The 16,932-nt window shown below is 35.3% G+C and overlaps 3 protein-coding genes across 4 annotated transcripts; all 3 read right to left on the bottom strand.

The window, feature by feature from the left end:
• Positions 1-487: 487 nt before the first annotated feature.
• LOC111811244 (long-chain-alcohol oxidase FAO2-like) lies at positions 488-1,396 on the bottom strand. The gene is made up of 2 exons (XM_023698006.1): positions 1,046-1,396; positions 488-921 (listed from the first exon to the last, which is right to left on the bottom strand). Exons 1-2 carry the CDS (start codon positions 1,262-1,264, stop codon positions 628-630), a joined length of 513 nt encoding a protein of 170 aa, XP_023553774.1. The 5' UTR covers positions 1,265-1,396; the 3' UTR covers positions 488-627.
• A 3,124-nt stretch (positions 1,397-4,520) lies between these two features.
• LOC111811573 (CRIB domain-containing protein RIC7-like) lies at positions 4,521-7,646 on the bottom strand. The gene is made up of 4 exons (XM_023698490.1): positions 7,230-7,646; positions 7,014-7,114; positions 5,596-5,689; positions 4,521-5,115 (listed from the first exon to the last, which is right to left on the bottom strand). The coding sequence occupies exons 1-4, from the start codon at positions 7,447-7,449 to the stop codon at positions 4,706-4,708; spliced, it is 825 nt and encodes a 274-aa protein (XP_023554258.1). The 5' UTR covers positions 7,450-7,646; the 3' UTR covers positions 4,521-4,705.
• Positions 7,647-7,813: 167 nt separating this feature from the next.
• LOC111811572 (casein kinase 1-like protein 6) lies at positions 7,814-16,644 on the bottom strand. Of its 2 annotated transcripts, XM_023698488.1 has the most exons (15): positions 16,596-16,644; positions 15,690-15,988; positions 15,550-15,590; positions 14,526-14,595; positions 13,913-14,061; positions 12,344-12,439; positions 12,020-12,090; positions 11,801-11,862; positions 11,645-11,708; positions 11,440-11,524; positions 10,867-10,993; positions 10,462-10,535; positions 10,313-10,376; positions 10,057-10,172; positions 7,814-8,603 (listed from the first exon to the last, which is right to left on the bottom strand). In XM_023698488.1, the coding sequence occupies exons 2-15, from the start codon at positions 15,763-15,765 to the stop codon at positions 8,337-8,339; spliced, it is 1,362 nt and encodes a 453-aa protein (XP_023554256.1). In that variant the 5' UTR covers positions 15,766-15,988; positions 16,596-16,644; the 3' UTR covers positions 7,814-8,336. The 2 variants fall into 2 exon arrangements, with proteins under 2 accessions (XP_023554256.1, XP_023554257.1); XM_023698489.1 differs by lacking the exons at positions 13,913-14,061; positions 14,526-14,595; positions 15,550-15,590; positions 15,690-15,988; positions 16,596-16,644 and adding exons at positions 12,532-12,680; positions 13,145-13,253.
• Positions 16,645-16,932: the final 288 nt, after the last annotated feature.

Genomic DNA, 16,932 nt, shown 5'->3' with positions numbered 1-16,932 from the left:
AATGTTTGTACCGTCCCAAAACTTTGCGTTTGATTGGGTTAGTGACCCGAACAATCTGAATAAAGTTTCCAACTAAACCCGAGTTGGATTGTCGGGTNCCACCTAAACCCATCCCTAGCAGATAATGTCTTCTTTGGACTTTTCCTTTCGAACTTCTCCTCGAGGTTTTTAAAATGCGTCTGCTATCTACTAGGGAGAGGTTTCTACACCCTTATAAAAAATGATTTGTTCTCTTCCTTAATCAACGTGGGATCTCACAATCCACTCCTTTGGGGCTAATGTCCTTGTTCGCACACCGTTTCGTGTCCACCCTCTTCGAGGCTCAGTCTCCTCACTAGCACATTGCCCAATGTTTGGCTCTGCTACCATTTGTAACAGCTTAAGCCCACCACTAGCAGATATTGTACCGTTTGTGCTTCCCCTTTTGGGTTTCCCCTCGAGGTTTTTAAAAACGCATCTATTAAGGAGAGATTTCCACACCCGTATAAAGAATATTTCGTTCTTCTCTCCAACTAATGTGAGATCACACACTTACATCCACTTATCATCATCCTTAACCAGAATCTTCAAAGCAATGTTGAATATGAACACTAAAGCACAGATACAGGAAAAAGGAACTGAGAATGTTCAGAGAAAGCGTACCCTGGAGAAGAATTTGAAGCAGCAGAACATTTTTATGATCATAAAAACCATTCTCAGGAGCACAGTATACCTCTGGTGAGCCACAGACCAATCCTTGAGAATCTGTTCTCTCTTCTCCAGAGAAATCTCAGAGAATTTGAGAACGAAAGGCCATCTCCAATCAAAGCAAAGATATCCACAAAGCAACAATGTTCCAATTCTAAAAGACAGAAGCCTCAGAACCAATTTCACAAGAAACACAGCTTTCGGATTAGCCCTATCCACCAATAGCGCCGCTACCTAAAAATCCGATAAGAAAAAACAAACAAACAAGCGAGTTTCCAGCATAAGAATCTCCAAACTTCGAGCGGGGAGAGAAAACGAAGATTAAGAACTCAAAAGGATCGTAGAGTAAGTAAACGACCTCATCAGGAATCGGGGCTTGAGAAGCGGAAGCTTCGTAGAATGCAAGAAGCGATTGATGGAGTGGATCTTCCTTGACGAGAGGCAGCGGGGGAATGATAGCTTCACAGAAGGCGGCCATGGCTTCCATTTGCGAGGAAGAGAAGCCATGGCTGAGCTCTGTTCTTCGTCTTCTCAACAGAGGGTGAGATCGAACTTCTCGATCCTCCATTTTCGCCATTTCCTGACCTTGAGATTCCTTCTACTGCGGCTGAGACTGAAACTCTCCGCTCTGGATCTTGCTGACAGTGTCATCGGATGCGATATTTATAGCAAGAAATAAACAAGAAAAAGAGAGAAAACTTCAAATTTCTTATCCCGAAAGGATTATGAACATATCCGATTTGAGCCCATTTTTCTAGGAGGGTATATGGTAAAAAACTTTTGTCCTGTCCTGATTGTATTAGTAACCGGAACAATTTGAATAAAGTTTTCAATTAAACCAGAGCAGGATTGTCGGACTTTGTTTTTAATTATAATTTGAGCTCATTTTTGTAGGAGTGTATAGGTAAAAATGTTTGTACCGTCCCAAAACTTTGCGTTTGATTGGGTTAGTGACCCGAACAATCTGAATAAAGTTTCCAACTAAACCCGAGTTGGATTGTCGGGTTTTGTTTTTAATCATAATTTGAGCTCATTTTTGTAGGAGCGTATAGGTAAAAACTTTTGTACCGTCCCAAAACTTTGCATTTTATTAGGTTAGTGACATGAACAATCTGAATAAAGTTTCCAATTAAACCTGAGTTGGATTATCGGGTTTTGTTTTTAATCATAATTTGAGCTCATTTTTGTAAGAGCGTATAGGTAAAATCTTTTGTACCGTCCCAAAACTTTGCATTTGATTAGGTTAGTGACCTGAACAACCTGAATAAAGTTTCCAACTAAACCCGAGTTGGATTGTCGGGTTTTGTTTTTAATCATAATTTGAGCTCATTTTTGTAGGAGCGTATAGGTAAAAACTTTTGTACCGTCCCAAAACTTTGCATTTTATTAGGTTAGTGACATGAACAATCTGAATAAAGTTTCCAATTAAACCTGAGTTGGATTATCGGGTTTTGTTTTTAATCATAATTTGAGCTCATTTTTGTAAGAGCGTATAGGTAAAATCTTTTGTACCGTCCCAAAACTTTGCATTTGATTAGGTTAGTGACCTGAACAACCTGAATAAAGTTTCCAACTAAACCCGAGTTGGATTGTCGGGTTTTGTTTTTAATTATAATTTGAGCTCATTTTTGTAGGAGCGTATAGGTAAAAACTTTTGTACCGTCCCAAAACTTTGCATTTTATTAGGTTAGTGACATGAACAATCTGAATAAAGTTTCCAATTAAACCTGAGTTGGATTATCGGGTTTTGTTTTTAATCATAATTTGAGCTCATTTTTGTAAGAGCGTATAGGTAAAATCTTTTGTACCGTCCCAAAACTTTGCATTTGATTAGGTTAGTGACCTGAACAACCTGAATAAAGTTTCCAACTAAACCCGAGTTGGATTGTCGGGTTTTGTTTTTAATTATAATTTGAGCTCATTTTTGTAGGAGCGTATAGGTAAAAACTTTTGTACTGTCCCAAAATTTGCGTTTGATTGGGTTAGTGTCACTAACAATCTTAATAAAATTCTCAACCCAACCCGGGTTGAGTTGTCGGCCTTTGTTTTTAATTATTTAAAACATCTTACTTACCCATTTATAACTAAAATATCAAATATTCATAAGTCACAATGCATTACTAACATCAGCTATAAATGTCCAATATTCTTAATCTTTATAATAATTTTAAAAGTAACATTATAGTGTAACTCTATTTTCGAGTTGATCAGGTCGATCCGACCAAAAAACGTCAACCAGCGAATCAATCCGATTTTTTGGTTTTTCAAAAATTCAACTCCAACCAAAAAAAAAAAAAAATCTAATTCAACCTTAAATAGACGGAGTTGATCAAATTCTCGGGTCATATCAACTCCCTAATTTTTTATATATATATATTTTTTTAATGTCTTCCTAGTTTCCATGTCTGTCGTATAAGACAAATACTATAGAATAATCTTGAATAATATTATTTAAAATTTGATTAATTTATATTATAAATATATGAAAAGCATTAATTTTAAATTATAAAAACCAACTTTTTAATGTTTTGAAAAACTATTATTGTTGGATAAAATTATAAATTTTAATTAAAAATTTACATATTATCAAGCAATATGAAAGTGAACAAATTGGTTCCAATTTTTTAATAATTAATTTTAGTACGTGTTTTTTTTAATAATTAAAATGAATACCTAATAAACTAAAATTTTATATAAATCATAAATCTTTTTTAAATTATATATATATTTATAAAGAATTTGATTTAATTTTAAAATACTTGTAAAATATTAAAATTTTAGAAAAGAAAATATAAATAATTATTTACAAAATATAATATTTCAAGTTTTTGAAAAAAAAAAGAAAGATTAACATAAGAAAACGATAAAAAGTGGGAGAGGATACATACAGCCTGTCGCTTCAGAGGTGCAATCTAATCGAACAACTGGACAAAAATATAACGTCAACAAGAATCGATGATCGTCTACTATAACAACCGAGAGAGGCGGATGGAGACAACGATGAAAAATTTAACATCAACAGGATTCGATGATCATCTACAACGAAAACAGTAGGAGAGGCGGATGAAAATGACGATGAAAAATTTAACGTCAACAGGAATCGATGATTGTCTACTATAAATAACGACAGGAGAGGCAGATGGAGACGACGATAAAAAAATTTAACGTCAACAGAAATCGATGATCGTCCACTACGAAAATCAGCGGGAGAGGTGGATGGAGACGACGATGATTGAGAATGAGGGAGAGAGAAGCGAAGTCGAGAGCTAAGGAGATGGACGGGACTCGAACTATGAGTCTACCGTGAGAGGATTGAGCTTTTTATAGTCGAGAATGTCGGTAATTAGAATTTATAATATTCCATACTATTATGTATTAGTTTACTCAATTTAGAGAATAATGTCCTAACATAAATAACATGACCAATGGAACCCTAAAAATGGAAATAATGTCACAATAATTTAATTATTAATTAATTGGAACATTTAATAATGTCGGTGGATTGGGCTTTATTTATATTTTCAGGTAAATAATGGAAAATAATTTAAATATTTTTTTAAATCAAATATTATTTATTTACACGCGATAAAATATTTATTATTATTTAAGATCGGCAACTCAATTTCAATATATATTTTTTGAGAATAAATAATTATAAAATAAAATAAAAACATATATATATATATAAACAAAAATGTATATTTTAAAATTAACAATGAACTCAGATTGGTTCTGTTCATCCCAAGTTAATTTTACCGGAATACATGAACCAATCAAATTCATAAAGTTTTCATTTATTTGAATTCAACCCGAACTGTACGGGGTTGATGAGTTTTTTGGGTCATCGAACATTTTGAACACGTATGTGATTTAGTGCTCCAAACACCTAGTTCATATGTCTCGTGACTTAACCCAAAAAGAAAGGTAAAAAAAATGCGGTAAAACTAAAGAGTTACCCTACCTACGACCTTAAATTACATAATTGCCCCTCTCCCCTTTTCCTTCTTCCCCTTTTTTTTCACGTGAAAACGTCTCCCGTTAACAAGTCCTCGTCGTTGGATCTGGAAATGGATCCGGCTATGGATCCGGCATCCGACCCGTTATCAGAGAACTGAGACGAACAACTCTCCGCCGCCGTGGCTTTGGATTTGGATCTCGTCGATCCGTCCTCCTTCGATCTCTTCCGCCGCGCTTTTTTTGGAATTCCAGGGGCGCCCTGCGTCGGAGACTCGCCGCCCTGGTTCAGATCAGCGCTCCGGCGGGACGCTCTGACGCCATCGGAATCCTTCGACTTTGAAGATTTCTTTGACCTTACCTTCTCCGATTTCTCCTTCCCCGTAGACTCGCCGACGGTCGACGACTGCCGTCTCGACGATTTCGGTAGCTCCGGCAAGTCCCGGGTCGTAACTGCCATATCCCTTTTTGAATCTATTTGAAATCCATTACCACTCAGTAACTTCTCCCACACGTGTATTTCAAAAGATTTAAATTTCCTTTTTTTTAAATAATAATTTTAGTTAAATTACAACTTTATCCAATTCTAATATTTAATTTTTAAAGTATTTTAAAATTTCTAAATATGCTATTTTTGTGTATTTTTATAATTTTTTATTTTAATTTTTTTTATAATAATTATATAATTTTTTGAAAATTGAAGGGTATATTTGGAAAAAAAAAATACTAAGAAACCGTTTTCGTCCGATAAGGGTATTTTTTGAAATTTTCAAAATGTTTAAGTATGTTATTGAAAATTTTGAAAGTTTAGGGGTATTTTGATTAATTTAGGCCATTTATAAACTTTCAAGATTATATCTGTTTAGTCTTATGTATCTATATCAGACTACATAGAAATGCAGATGAAAATGAAACTGAAATTAAAATTAGGGAGACGAGAAAAGTGTTCAATACCTTGAGATCCCCATGAGACAGAGGCATCTCCGTTCGAGGCTTTGATATCTCCATTAGGGGCAGATGAAGGAGGCGGAGCTTTAAATTCAGTCATCTGCATTCAACACGTCATAAGAACACCCTATTTGAGATTTAGTCCTTTATCTAATATTTTTTTTTCAAAAAAAACCCTCAATTTAAATGAAATTAAACTTTTTACCAAAATATTCATTTGCATTCAACACCTTATAAGAGCACTCTATTTGAGATCTAGTCCCTCCCAATAATTTTTTTTTCAAAAAAACCCTCCATCTAAATGAAATTAAACTTTTGCCAAAACATTGATTTGCATTCAACACCATATAAGAATACTATATTTGAGATTTGGTCTCTTCCCAATAATTTTTTTTCAAAAAAAACCCTCCAATTAAATGAAATTAAACGGTTTCCAAAACATTCATCGCATTTAACACCTCATAAGAATATCATATTTAAGATTTAGTCCCTCACCTAATAATCTTCATAATCTTCATATGCATTCAATGCCTCATAAGAATACTCTATTTAAGATTTAGTCCCTCATCCAATAATCTTCCTCTGCATTCAAAGTCTCATAAGAATATGCTATTTAAAATTTAGTCCCTCACCAATAATCTGTATCTGCATTCAATGCCTCATAAGAATACCCCATTTAACATTCAGTCCCTTACTCCTATTTAAGATTTAGTCCCTTACTCAATAATCTTTTTTAAAAAAAACCCCTTCATTTAAATGAAATTAAACTCTTTTCCACAACATTCATAGCGTTCAAACGCCTTATCACAAGAACACCCTATTTAAGATTGAGTCCCTTACTCAATAATATTAAAAAAAAAAACCCTTCATTTAAAAGAAATTAAACTCTTTACCACAACGTTCAAACGCCTTATCACAAGAACACCCTATTTAAGATTGAGTCTCTTACTCAATAATATTTAAAAAAAAAACCCTTCATTTAAAAGAAATTAGACTCTTTACCTCAACATTCATAGCGTTCAAACGCCTCATCATAAGAAGACCTTATTTAGGATTTAGTCCCTTGCTCGATAAAAACACCCTATTTAAGATTGAGTCCCTTACTCAATAATATTTTTCAAAAAAAACCCTTCATTTAAAAGAAATTAAACTCTTTACCACAACATTCATAGCATTCAAACGCCTCATCATAAGAAGACCCTATTTAGGATTTAGTCCCTTGCTCGATAAAAACACCCTATTTAAGATTGAGTCCCTTACTCAATAATATTTTAAAAAAAAAACCCTTCATTTAAAAGAAATTAAACTCTTTACCACAACATTCATAGCGTTGAAACGCGTCATCATAAGAAGACCCTATTTAAGATTAAAGGAAAGGAAAGGAGAGAAGAAAGTGTAGAAGGAAATAATAAAGTAAGAAATACCCAGCTAGGAGAATTAACAGAGGGACCATCCAAGCCAATGTGGGCAACATGCTTGACATCAGTGGGAAGGCCAATCTGCATTTCAGGTTCTTTCTCATTTTCTGGCAAAAAAAAAAAAAAAAAAAAAAAAAAAAAAAAANTGTGTTAGAAGAAAGAGTGTGGGAGGAGAAAGGAAGGAGAAAGGAAGGAGAAAGGAAGGAGAAAGGAAGGGAATACCAAACATTTGGGACATGAATTTGAGGCCTTTGAGGAGGCCTTTCATCTTCTTAATATGAGTGAGTGTATGGAGAAGAATGAAGAATGAAGAAGTGAAAAGAAGAAGTGAGGTAATACGAATGGTAATACCAATGGAAGAAGAAGAAGAAGGAAGAAGGAAGAAGGAAGAAGAGAAATGGGTGCGAAAACAAGAACAAAAGGGATCGTTCATTTCGTTCATTTGGTGGCTTTCCTTTTCTTGTTCGTTACCGTTCCAATGCCTTTTTCGCCACAAAATCCCCTTCCAAATATTACCTCTCTCTCTCTATTAACACTCCAAATCTTCCCTTTTTCTTCTTCTTTTTCTCTTCTTTTTACCAACTAAAATTAGAAATTACTTTTCCTTTTTCTACATTATTGTATGAGAGAAGCTATTTAATAACACCATTCCTATGGATAAGGGAAAAAATTCAAACGGATTACATATGTGAATATATTTCAAACTGAGTTTATATCTTAAATCAAATTTCGTAATGTGACGAAATGTTTATAATCTCAATTTAAAAGAAAAAAACGAAAAAAATAAAAGATTATAAGAACTTTCCTGGAAAAGCAAGAGGCCATTTCTGAATTGAAAAGGCTCAGGAATTGTCTGTTTCCATCGCTACAAGATCAAAAAAGGAAGCAGAAGAAGGTTTAAAAGTGTCTCTGTTTCTCCAGCAGCCAAGTTGATAATGAATTCATAAGCTACTTGAAAGGAAATACAGTTTTTATTACATTTACTTGGGTCACAGGTAGAAATGTTCAACGTCAAAGTCTGCATCTCGAGTGGCGTCTAACAACATGATACGATCGCCCGCCCGCCGTAAATGCTTCAGAGGGCAAAGGGCTGGAAAAAAAATAATCCTGGTTTTTCTTTTGAGGGAGGGGGGAGGGGGGTGGGTCATACAAGGTGCGTCAACTGACCTGCTGCTGCAATGTTGGTTCATGATCGGGTTCGGGTTGGGATTGGGCGTGTCCATGTACAAGAAAGAACAGAACTAAATGATGCAAATAATCGCAAATGCGAGGGCGTTATCCCTCTAATGCGTATGCCAAATACCCTAATGAAAACCTTCTTGTTACTTGTTACTTCCTGATTGATAGAAGTTCGAAGCTTCGGAGGGGATCGTCACGGTTGCCTTTTGCAGTTGATGTTCGAACAAATGAGGTTGGCTTTGTATCGTAAGAAGAATGAAGTCTTTGAGTGGTAGAGGGGCGTCCAGTGCTTGCTACTAGTCGACGAGCCTCACTGTGATCGGCAGAAGAACTAGGCTTGCTGTTTGCAATTACAGCTCTTCTCGAGGAGCTTCCGTATCGGGAAGAAGAACCACGAACACGGTCAGAATCAGGACGCTGAAAACAAGGATTGCCATAACTTCAATTAGAAAGTTAATATAACACCACATTCTACAAGCATGATCTCACTAAATGCAATCACTACAACAATCATGAATGAAGTATCCTCCAAAATTCCCAAGTGCAACTATAAAGATTAGCTAAATCTTTCCCCAAATGCCACATTTGAGTACAATATGGTTCTTCAGAACAAATGAAGAACAATGATACGTTACAGAAAATTTATTCGAACGAGCTTAGTTCAAGAAACAGCTCTGAAAATTCGATCTGAATTTCGTTGTCAAACAAATCGAAGGACAATAATCATATCCAACCAAAACTAAACTAACTAAGCAGACACTTCAACGATTATAACCAGGCAACTCCTAAGGCTTGGTTCTTAGCCCTGTAGCACGTCATTTTTACTAGTTCCATTTCATGTACCAGTTTTATGGTTTTCACTTCAAATTTTATGTTTTTTTCTCAAGCAATCTTGGTTTTATTACTTCCAATTCGTGTTTTTTGCTTTCTTCCCTTCTCTAGAGCAAGCTGAACAAAACTACCCATCTTTTTCCAACTTTCTTCTCCTTTTCACTACATAAAAACATGCCCGAGGCATGCGTCAGCTCTTCTATTTTCGGTGTCCCCCCCGAAATAGAAAGAATATGCACCAAAAGGGCCAAACAACCTCTCTTCTTGTAACGGTTGGATGAAAGTGTCCCACATTGGTTAATTTAGGGGATGAAAGTGTCTAACAGTAACAACCCAATCCCACTGCTAGTAGATATTGTCCTCTTTGGACTTTCCCTTTTGGGCTTCCCCTCATCCCACTGCTAGTAGATATTGTCCTCTTTGGACTTTCCCTTTTGGGCTTCCCCTCATCCCACTGCTAGTAGATATTGTCCTCTTTGGACTTTCCCTTTTGGGCTTCCCCTCATCCCACTGCTAGTAGATATTGTCCTCTTTGGACTTTCCCTTTTGGGCTTCCCCTCATCCCACTGCTAGTAGATATTGTCCTCTTTGGACTTTCCCTTTTGGGCTTCCCCTCATCCCACTGCTAGTAGATATTGTCCTCTTTGGACTTTCCCTTTTGGGCTTCCCCTCATCCCACTGCTAGTAGATATTGTCCTCTTTGGACTTTCCCTTTTGGGCTTCCCCTCAAGGTTTTAAAACGCGTCTGCTAGGGAGAGGTTTCCACACCTTATACTTCGTTCCCCTCTCCAACTGATGTGGGATCTCACACTTCTCCTCCCATAGAGAGTCTCATCTCCATCCGTAAACATTACGTCAGGTAACCATTCAAACTTGTAACAAGAAATAATTTTAAGAACATAACTACCAAGAAACAAAAAATTGGAACTGTAATGGAACTTGCAAAGATACAATAAAAGATGTAAATCAATCCAATCTAAGATTTGGATAAAGTAATATGTTATTAAATGATAGTTCAAAATCAATGAAAGTAATTTACCACATCCTCATAAGCCTTTTGTTTAGAATGATCAACATGTGGACTGGAACCGGAAATATTCCTCCTGGAAAATGCTTCAACCGCACCTGACAATCTTTCCCGGATCTCTTTCCCAACTTCAACAAATAATACCAACAAGTAATAAGCAATATGTTTAACGCTAAACTGGAACTTTATTTCTGAAAATTCATGTTCTAGTCCTTTTTAAAGAAAAATAACAATAATTCTAAACGAGAAAAACTTCAAGGAAGCAGACCTGAGGTTCTCTCTGGCCTTTCTGCAGATGGCCCTGGAGTAACTGCGGCTTTCCCACTTGAGTGCTACAAAATGGGACCAGAAACCAAAATAACAAATCCATATCATATATATATATATAAACAAAAGGAAAAAGTTGCAAGTATTTACTCGTCCTCTGGAGCCACCTCCAATTTGAGGGTACTTTAGAATAGTCCAGTCAAACACATAATCAAATTGATAGCCTGAAAGGAAATGTTCAGATCCTTAAGAAATCCATACTCATCGCTGAATGGTATAATGGACGACGAAAAAGGGAGATAAAAGCAAGCCATGAAAGTTCAAGCAACAAATTCGTTCCAATAAGAAATCGGATTACATTAAGATGAATGAGTGTACACCAAACTAGGTCATACAAAAACAGAGGTCAAGGCCTATGAAGGAAAAAATTACAGAAAATGGCTCCACTTGAAGGAGGGGAAAGAAAACCTTCAAACGAAGGTTTATATAGAGGGCTAAAGAAATAAACATTATGAATATAAAGTTAGAAGGTTCAGATAAAGAACAATGAATTACCTAGTCGTATGAACAAGTCACGAAAAAGTCGTTTTAAATACGAGTAATCTGGTTTGTCTTCAAATCTCAGTGATCGACAGTATTGGAAATAAGATACAAACTCTGGTGGATGTGATTTGCAAAGCGCCTATAAAACATAATTACAATTAATAGCAGCAATAGTAGCATAGATAGAGACCAATTGCTCATAAAAGAGACATATGTTCTATGATCATGGTGAGGCCGTGTTTGGAAATAAAAATATATTAACAAAGAATAATATAAATTGTATAATAGTATCAGTGTTATCGCATCACCATTTTTATACTCTGCCCGATCTAACGAAAGTTTCACTAGTTTTTTTTTTTTTTTTTTTTTTTTNGGGCGAACAAACACTGTTATTGATATTAGTAAGAAATACTAACTAATTATTATATATGATATTAACATAAAATAAGAGTAATTATGATTAAAATAATAACTTAATACTTGAAATCAAATGATCGTTATTGAAAATTTGATCATTCTAGATGATTATTACATATACGAGCACATATGCAGTACGTGTTTTCGTTTTTAGATTCTTTGGGGTACCTCAGTAGAAGTGGAAATCTTTTTTTCACTGATTCTGTCATACTTTTGCTTCTTGGTGCCTGCTTTGAGACCCTGCCATGGAAGGCTGAAACAGAAATTTTACAGTCATTATACACAAACAAAAAACAAGACTAGAGTATTCATGTATTCCATTTGGCTGCCCTAAAACATGCATGAGTGTTCTTTAGGAGTTCAGTAGACTAACCTTCCTCTTAGGAAATACATAAGCACATAACCAAGAGACTCTAGGTCATCCCTTCGGCTTTGCTCTGCCCATAACAAAGCATAATATTAAAAATAAAATAAAAATGCTGAGACGTTTTCGAAGTTTTGAATTTCATCCCCTTCCAAAACTACTCACCAACTCCTAGGTGAGTGTTAACACTAGCATAACGAGCTGTGCCAGTGAGGTTCTTGTTTTCCCTGAAAAAGTGAGGTGGAAAAACTGTAAAGATTCTTGTACTTAACTGAATCTTCAAAGAATTGGATAATTTAAAACAAAATAGATACATATGTTGTCATGTCATGTCGCAAACAGAACCATAATTTTCTCAGCTCTGAGGTTAAGATCAGTATCAACCTGTATGGTATGTGCTTATGAGTTTGCAGATCCCTGTACTTCTTTCCGAGGCCATAGTCAATGATGTATACCTATAACGGCATTATTACACGAAACACTGATTAGAAAAAACCGTGAACTGTTATTGCAATTGCCTATAACAAAAATATCATTATCCTTCATCGAAACTGCATCAAATACAATGGAACAATACAAGACTTTGCTACTTCAATCATTCTTACCCATTATCCTGAATTTCTGTCAATAATTTGAATCACTAAAAGACTAGAACCTCACAAAATCTCCGTTTGATAGGGGGCATAGAGGACCACATAAAAACAGTACCTGATTGGCCTTCCGCCCAAGTCCCATTAAGAAGTTGTCGGGCTTTATATCGCGATGGAGAAAACCTCTTGAATGCATGTACTCAACCCTGTTAATCTGAAAGTTACAATAAATAGGTAGGGGTTAATTAGTTGGACCATCCAACCAATGCTCATGTATACAACACAAAAAGAGCCCTGCACACTTACTAATTGATCTGCAAGCATCAAGACAGTTTTCAATGTGAACTTTCTATTACAGTAGTTAAATAAATCTTCCAAACTTGGCCCCAGAAGATCAATCACCATAATGTTGTAATCACTCTCAACTCCGAACCACTTCAGGTGGGGGATTCCCGCTTCATCAACAAAATAGAGAATTTAATGACATCGTAAAAGAGCTAATTATGAAAATGAAGACCTTATTCCAAATTTTGCAACATGTATAGGCTTAGAAAATAAATAAATAGCCAAGGCAAAGAACATTCGTATTTGTATCATTCATTTGGCTACAAAGAAACATCACAATGAAATGTCTGCCAACAAGTTTAATTTGGTAAGACTTGCATTCATCAGCAAGTTATTCGAAAAACTTCCCTAAATATCAATGAATTTAATGCAAACTATTTCTTCTGGACAAAGATCAAAGATGAATTAGGATACTAGTACCAAGAACATCTAACTGTCCCCTGGCATTTATCGTCCAACGGCAAATGATGCAAACTAAAAATTGTACACTTTTACTTCCCCATTAATTAGACAATTAGACATCCATTTACACAACATCTAATGATCAGAGAGAGAAAATGAGAGAGAGACTTACTTCCTCCTTGAAGAAGCATATACAATTTGGACTCATAATGAAGCTGGGGATGCTTGGTTTTCACAGGTTCCTGAAAAACAGCAACTAAACTTAGAAGAATTCATAAAAAAAACTGTCTTCTTTAATTAATTGTATTTATTCCTCAAAATTTAAACAAGATCACTCCAAGGACTGAAAGCTTTGGTAAAAAGAGATTACTTTAGCTTGAAAGCATACGATATGAACAACCAAAGATTAAAATATCTTAACATCCAGGGGCCACTTATTACTCGTTGTCAGACTGTCAGAAACAAGCGATAAAACATAAAAAGCAAGTTCCTAAAATCAAAGGAAATGAGGTTGCTCATTAAGAGAGAAAGAAAAAGAGGTAAAGTGAATCAATTAAGTAAAATGATGTTTTGATCTATTAACTAAAAATTGCTGTCTGTCTTGTAAGAGAAAGCAGGAGAGAGATGAGCAAGAAACACTAAGACCGCATTCCTTCCTCTCATAACAAGGTAAAAGGGAACATTGTTAACCACCAGCTTATCAGTTCATTCCTGTTCTAGTCCTCTCATCCAAATGAGCCATACACCTTAGATGCAATCGTCTTATCAAGCTTACAAATGTCGTTGAGATCAGATCATATCAATAGCACTAGTTGCAAATTTCTTCCCTAAATTGGTATAATAGTAATGATCTCTTCTTCTTCTTCNGGTAGGGGTTAATTAGTTGGACCATCCAACCAATGCTCATGTATACAACACAAAAAGAGCCCTGCACACTTACTAATTGATCTGCAAGCATCAAGACAGTTTTCAATGTGAACTTTCTATTACAGTAGTTAAATAAATCTTCCAAACTTGGCCCCAGAAGATCAATCACCATAATGTTGTAATCACTCTCAACTCCGAACCACTTCAGGTGGGGGATTCCCGCTTCATCAACAAAATAGAGAATTTAATGACATCGTAAAAGAGCTAATTATGAAAATGAAGACCTTATTCCAAATTTTGCAACATGTATAGGCTTAGAAAATAAATAAATAGCCAAGGCAAAGAACATTCGTATTTGTATCATTCATTTGGCTACAAAGAAACATCACAATGAAATGTCTGCCAACAAGTTTAATTTGGTAAGACTTGCATTCATCAGCAAGTTATTCGAAAAACTTCCCTAAATATCAATGAATTTAATGCAAACTATTTCTTCTGGACAAAGATCAAAGATGAATTAGGATACTAGTACCAAGAACATCTAACTGTCCCCTGGCATTTATCGTCCAACGGCAAATGATGCAAACTAAAAATTGTACACTTTTACTTCCCCATTAATTAGACAATTAGACATCCATTTACACAACATCTAATGATCAGAGAGAGAAAATGAGAGAGAGACTTACTTCCTCCTTGAAGAAGCATATACAATTTGGACTCATAATGAAGCTGGGGATGCTTGGTTTTCACAGGTTCCTGAAAAACAGCAACTAAACTTAGAAGAATTCATAAAAAAAACTGTCTTCTTTAATTAATTGTATTTATTCCTCAAAATTTAAACAAGATCACTCCAAGGACTGAAAGCTTTGGTAAAAAGAGATTACTTTAGCTTGAAAGCATACGATATGAACAACCAAAGATTAAAATATCTTAACATCCAGGGGCCACTTATTACTCGTTGTCAGACTGTCAGAAACAAGCGATAAAACATAAAAAGCAAGTTCCTAAAATCAAAGGAAATGAGGTTGCTCATTAAGAGAGAAAGAAAAAGAGGTAAAGTGAATCAATTAAGTAAAATGATGTTTTGATCTATTAACTAAAAATTGCTGTCTGTCTTGTAAGAGAAAGCAGGAGAGAGATGAGCAAGAAACACTAAGACCGCATTCCTTCCTCTCATAACAAGGTAAAAGGGAACATTGTTAACCACCAGCTTATCAGTTCATTCCTGTTCTAGTCCTCTCATCCAAATGAGCCATACACCTTAGATGCAATCGTCTTATCAAGCTTACAAATGTCGTTGAGATCAGATCATATCAATAGCACTAGTTGCAAATTTCTTCCCTAAATTGGTATAATAGTAATGATCTCTTCTTCTTCTTCTTTTTTCTTTTTTTGAAGCATACGGCTTTCTGATGTAGATGATGATATCTATACATATGGATCTTATATATATCGTCCAATGAAGTACCACATGAGTGGATTGGCGAAGTTTCTTTCACAAGTTGATTGAAGTAGACTGGAAAGAATTATACGATCAAAGGACCTCAAAGCCAACAACGAGATTATCAACAAGAAGAAATCATTTGAATCTATCTTGATACGAGTAAACAGAAATTCGATGCAGCAATTACTAATAATGAAAAAGTATGCAGTTAGTTGAAATCAGAACAAAAATCACAAATATTCTTCCATTGAAGCCCAATCACATACTAGTTTGACAGCAACCTCCTCTCCGGTTTGCACATTAACAGCTGCAACAATAAAGAAAACAAATGAATCAAAACCACGCTTACTGTATAGAGAAAAGTTACAAAAGAACATAAAACAAGGGAAACCATTGCGAGACAGACCTAAATAGAGCTCTCCAAAAGACCCACTCCCAATCTTCCTCCCCAGCTTGAACTTCCCCGCAATCACATGGTCCATGATCCAATTCTTTAATCAAAGTCAACCCAAAAGCTAAATGCAACAACACCAACACCGATTTGCCTCAAATCGTCGTCTATAAGAGCACGATCCTTTTTCCGGCCGGTAATTCCACTGCCGACGACTTCAGCAGATTAGACAGATTGAGTTTCTGAAGAGCCTCACAACAATCAAATTGAAGAACAAGAAAGTCCCTCCAGATTACAGTAGACGATGAATCAAGCTGTTAGTCAAAGAAGATGTTACAAATCAAAACTAGTCAAAGAAGATGATCCTCTTCAACTACATATTTTAGGAATCGAAGCCCTGGAGAATATTCAACGCCAGACGGCGAATTAAAACCCTAGTTTCAAAGAAATCAAGCTACATTGACTGAAAAAACTGAATATTAAACGAAAAATTCGTCTTGAAAGATGNGGGGATGCTTGGTTTTCACAGGTTCCTGAAAAACAGCAACTAAACTTAGAAGAATTCATAAAAAAAACTGTCTTCTTTAATTAATTGTATTTATTCCTCAAAATTTAAACAAGATCACTCCAAGGACTGAAAGCTTTGGTAAAAAGAGATTACTTTAGCTTGAAAGCATACGATATGAACAACCAAAGATTAAAATATCTTAACATCCAGGGGCCACTTATTACTCGTTGTCAGACTGTCAGAAACAAGCGATAAAACATAAAAAGCAAGTTCCTAAAATCAAAGGAAATGAGGTTGCTCATTAAGAGAGAAAGAAAAAGAGGTAAAGTGAATCAATTAAGTAAAATGANTTTCGGGGAAGAAAATATTTATCTTGAACATGAAGAAAGGGAAAGAGAAGAAATGGATGAGACCAGAAAAATCGTGGCGATGAGAGAGAGAGACGGCAGAAGTATAAGAAGAACAAAGAGGTCAGGCCGCCGATGTATTTCTCTCTCCTCTCTTTCTCTCTCCTCTATTTTCTCTCTCCTCTATTTTCTCTCTCTAGACTTTTTTTTTTTTAAGTTCCTATTTTCGTTAAAAATTATAATTTTAATATTCCACTTAAAAACAATATATTTAATTACTTTGTTTCCAATTATACCCTTAGAGATAAACTTGAAATTTTGGATTAATTAAATTGGTCACGCCAATAGTTCACATTGGACTAACAAATCATCGAGCTAGGTCTAATCATTACATTGAGTCACA

This window comes from Cucurbita pepo, chromosome LG15 (assembly GCF_002806865.2).
Source record: "Cucurbita pepo subsp. pepo cultivar mu-cu-16 chromosome LG15, ASM280686v2, whole genome shotgun sequence".
NCBI classification, from domain to species: Eukaryota; Viridiplantae; Streptophyta; class Magnoliopsida; order Cucurbitales; family Cucurbitaceae; genus Cucurbita; species Cucurbita pepo.
The sequence above is the reverse complement of the archived record's forward strand: the minus strand, read 5'-3'. Positions and strand labels throughout refer to the sequence as shown.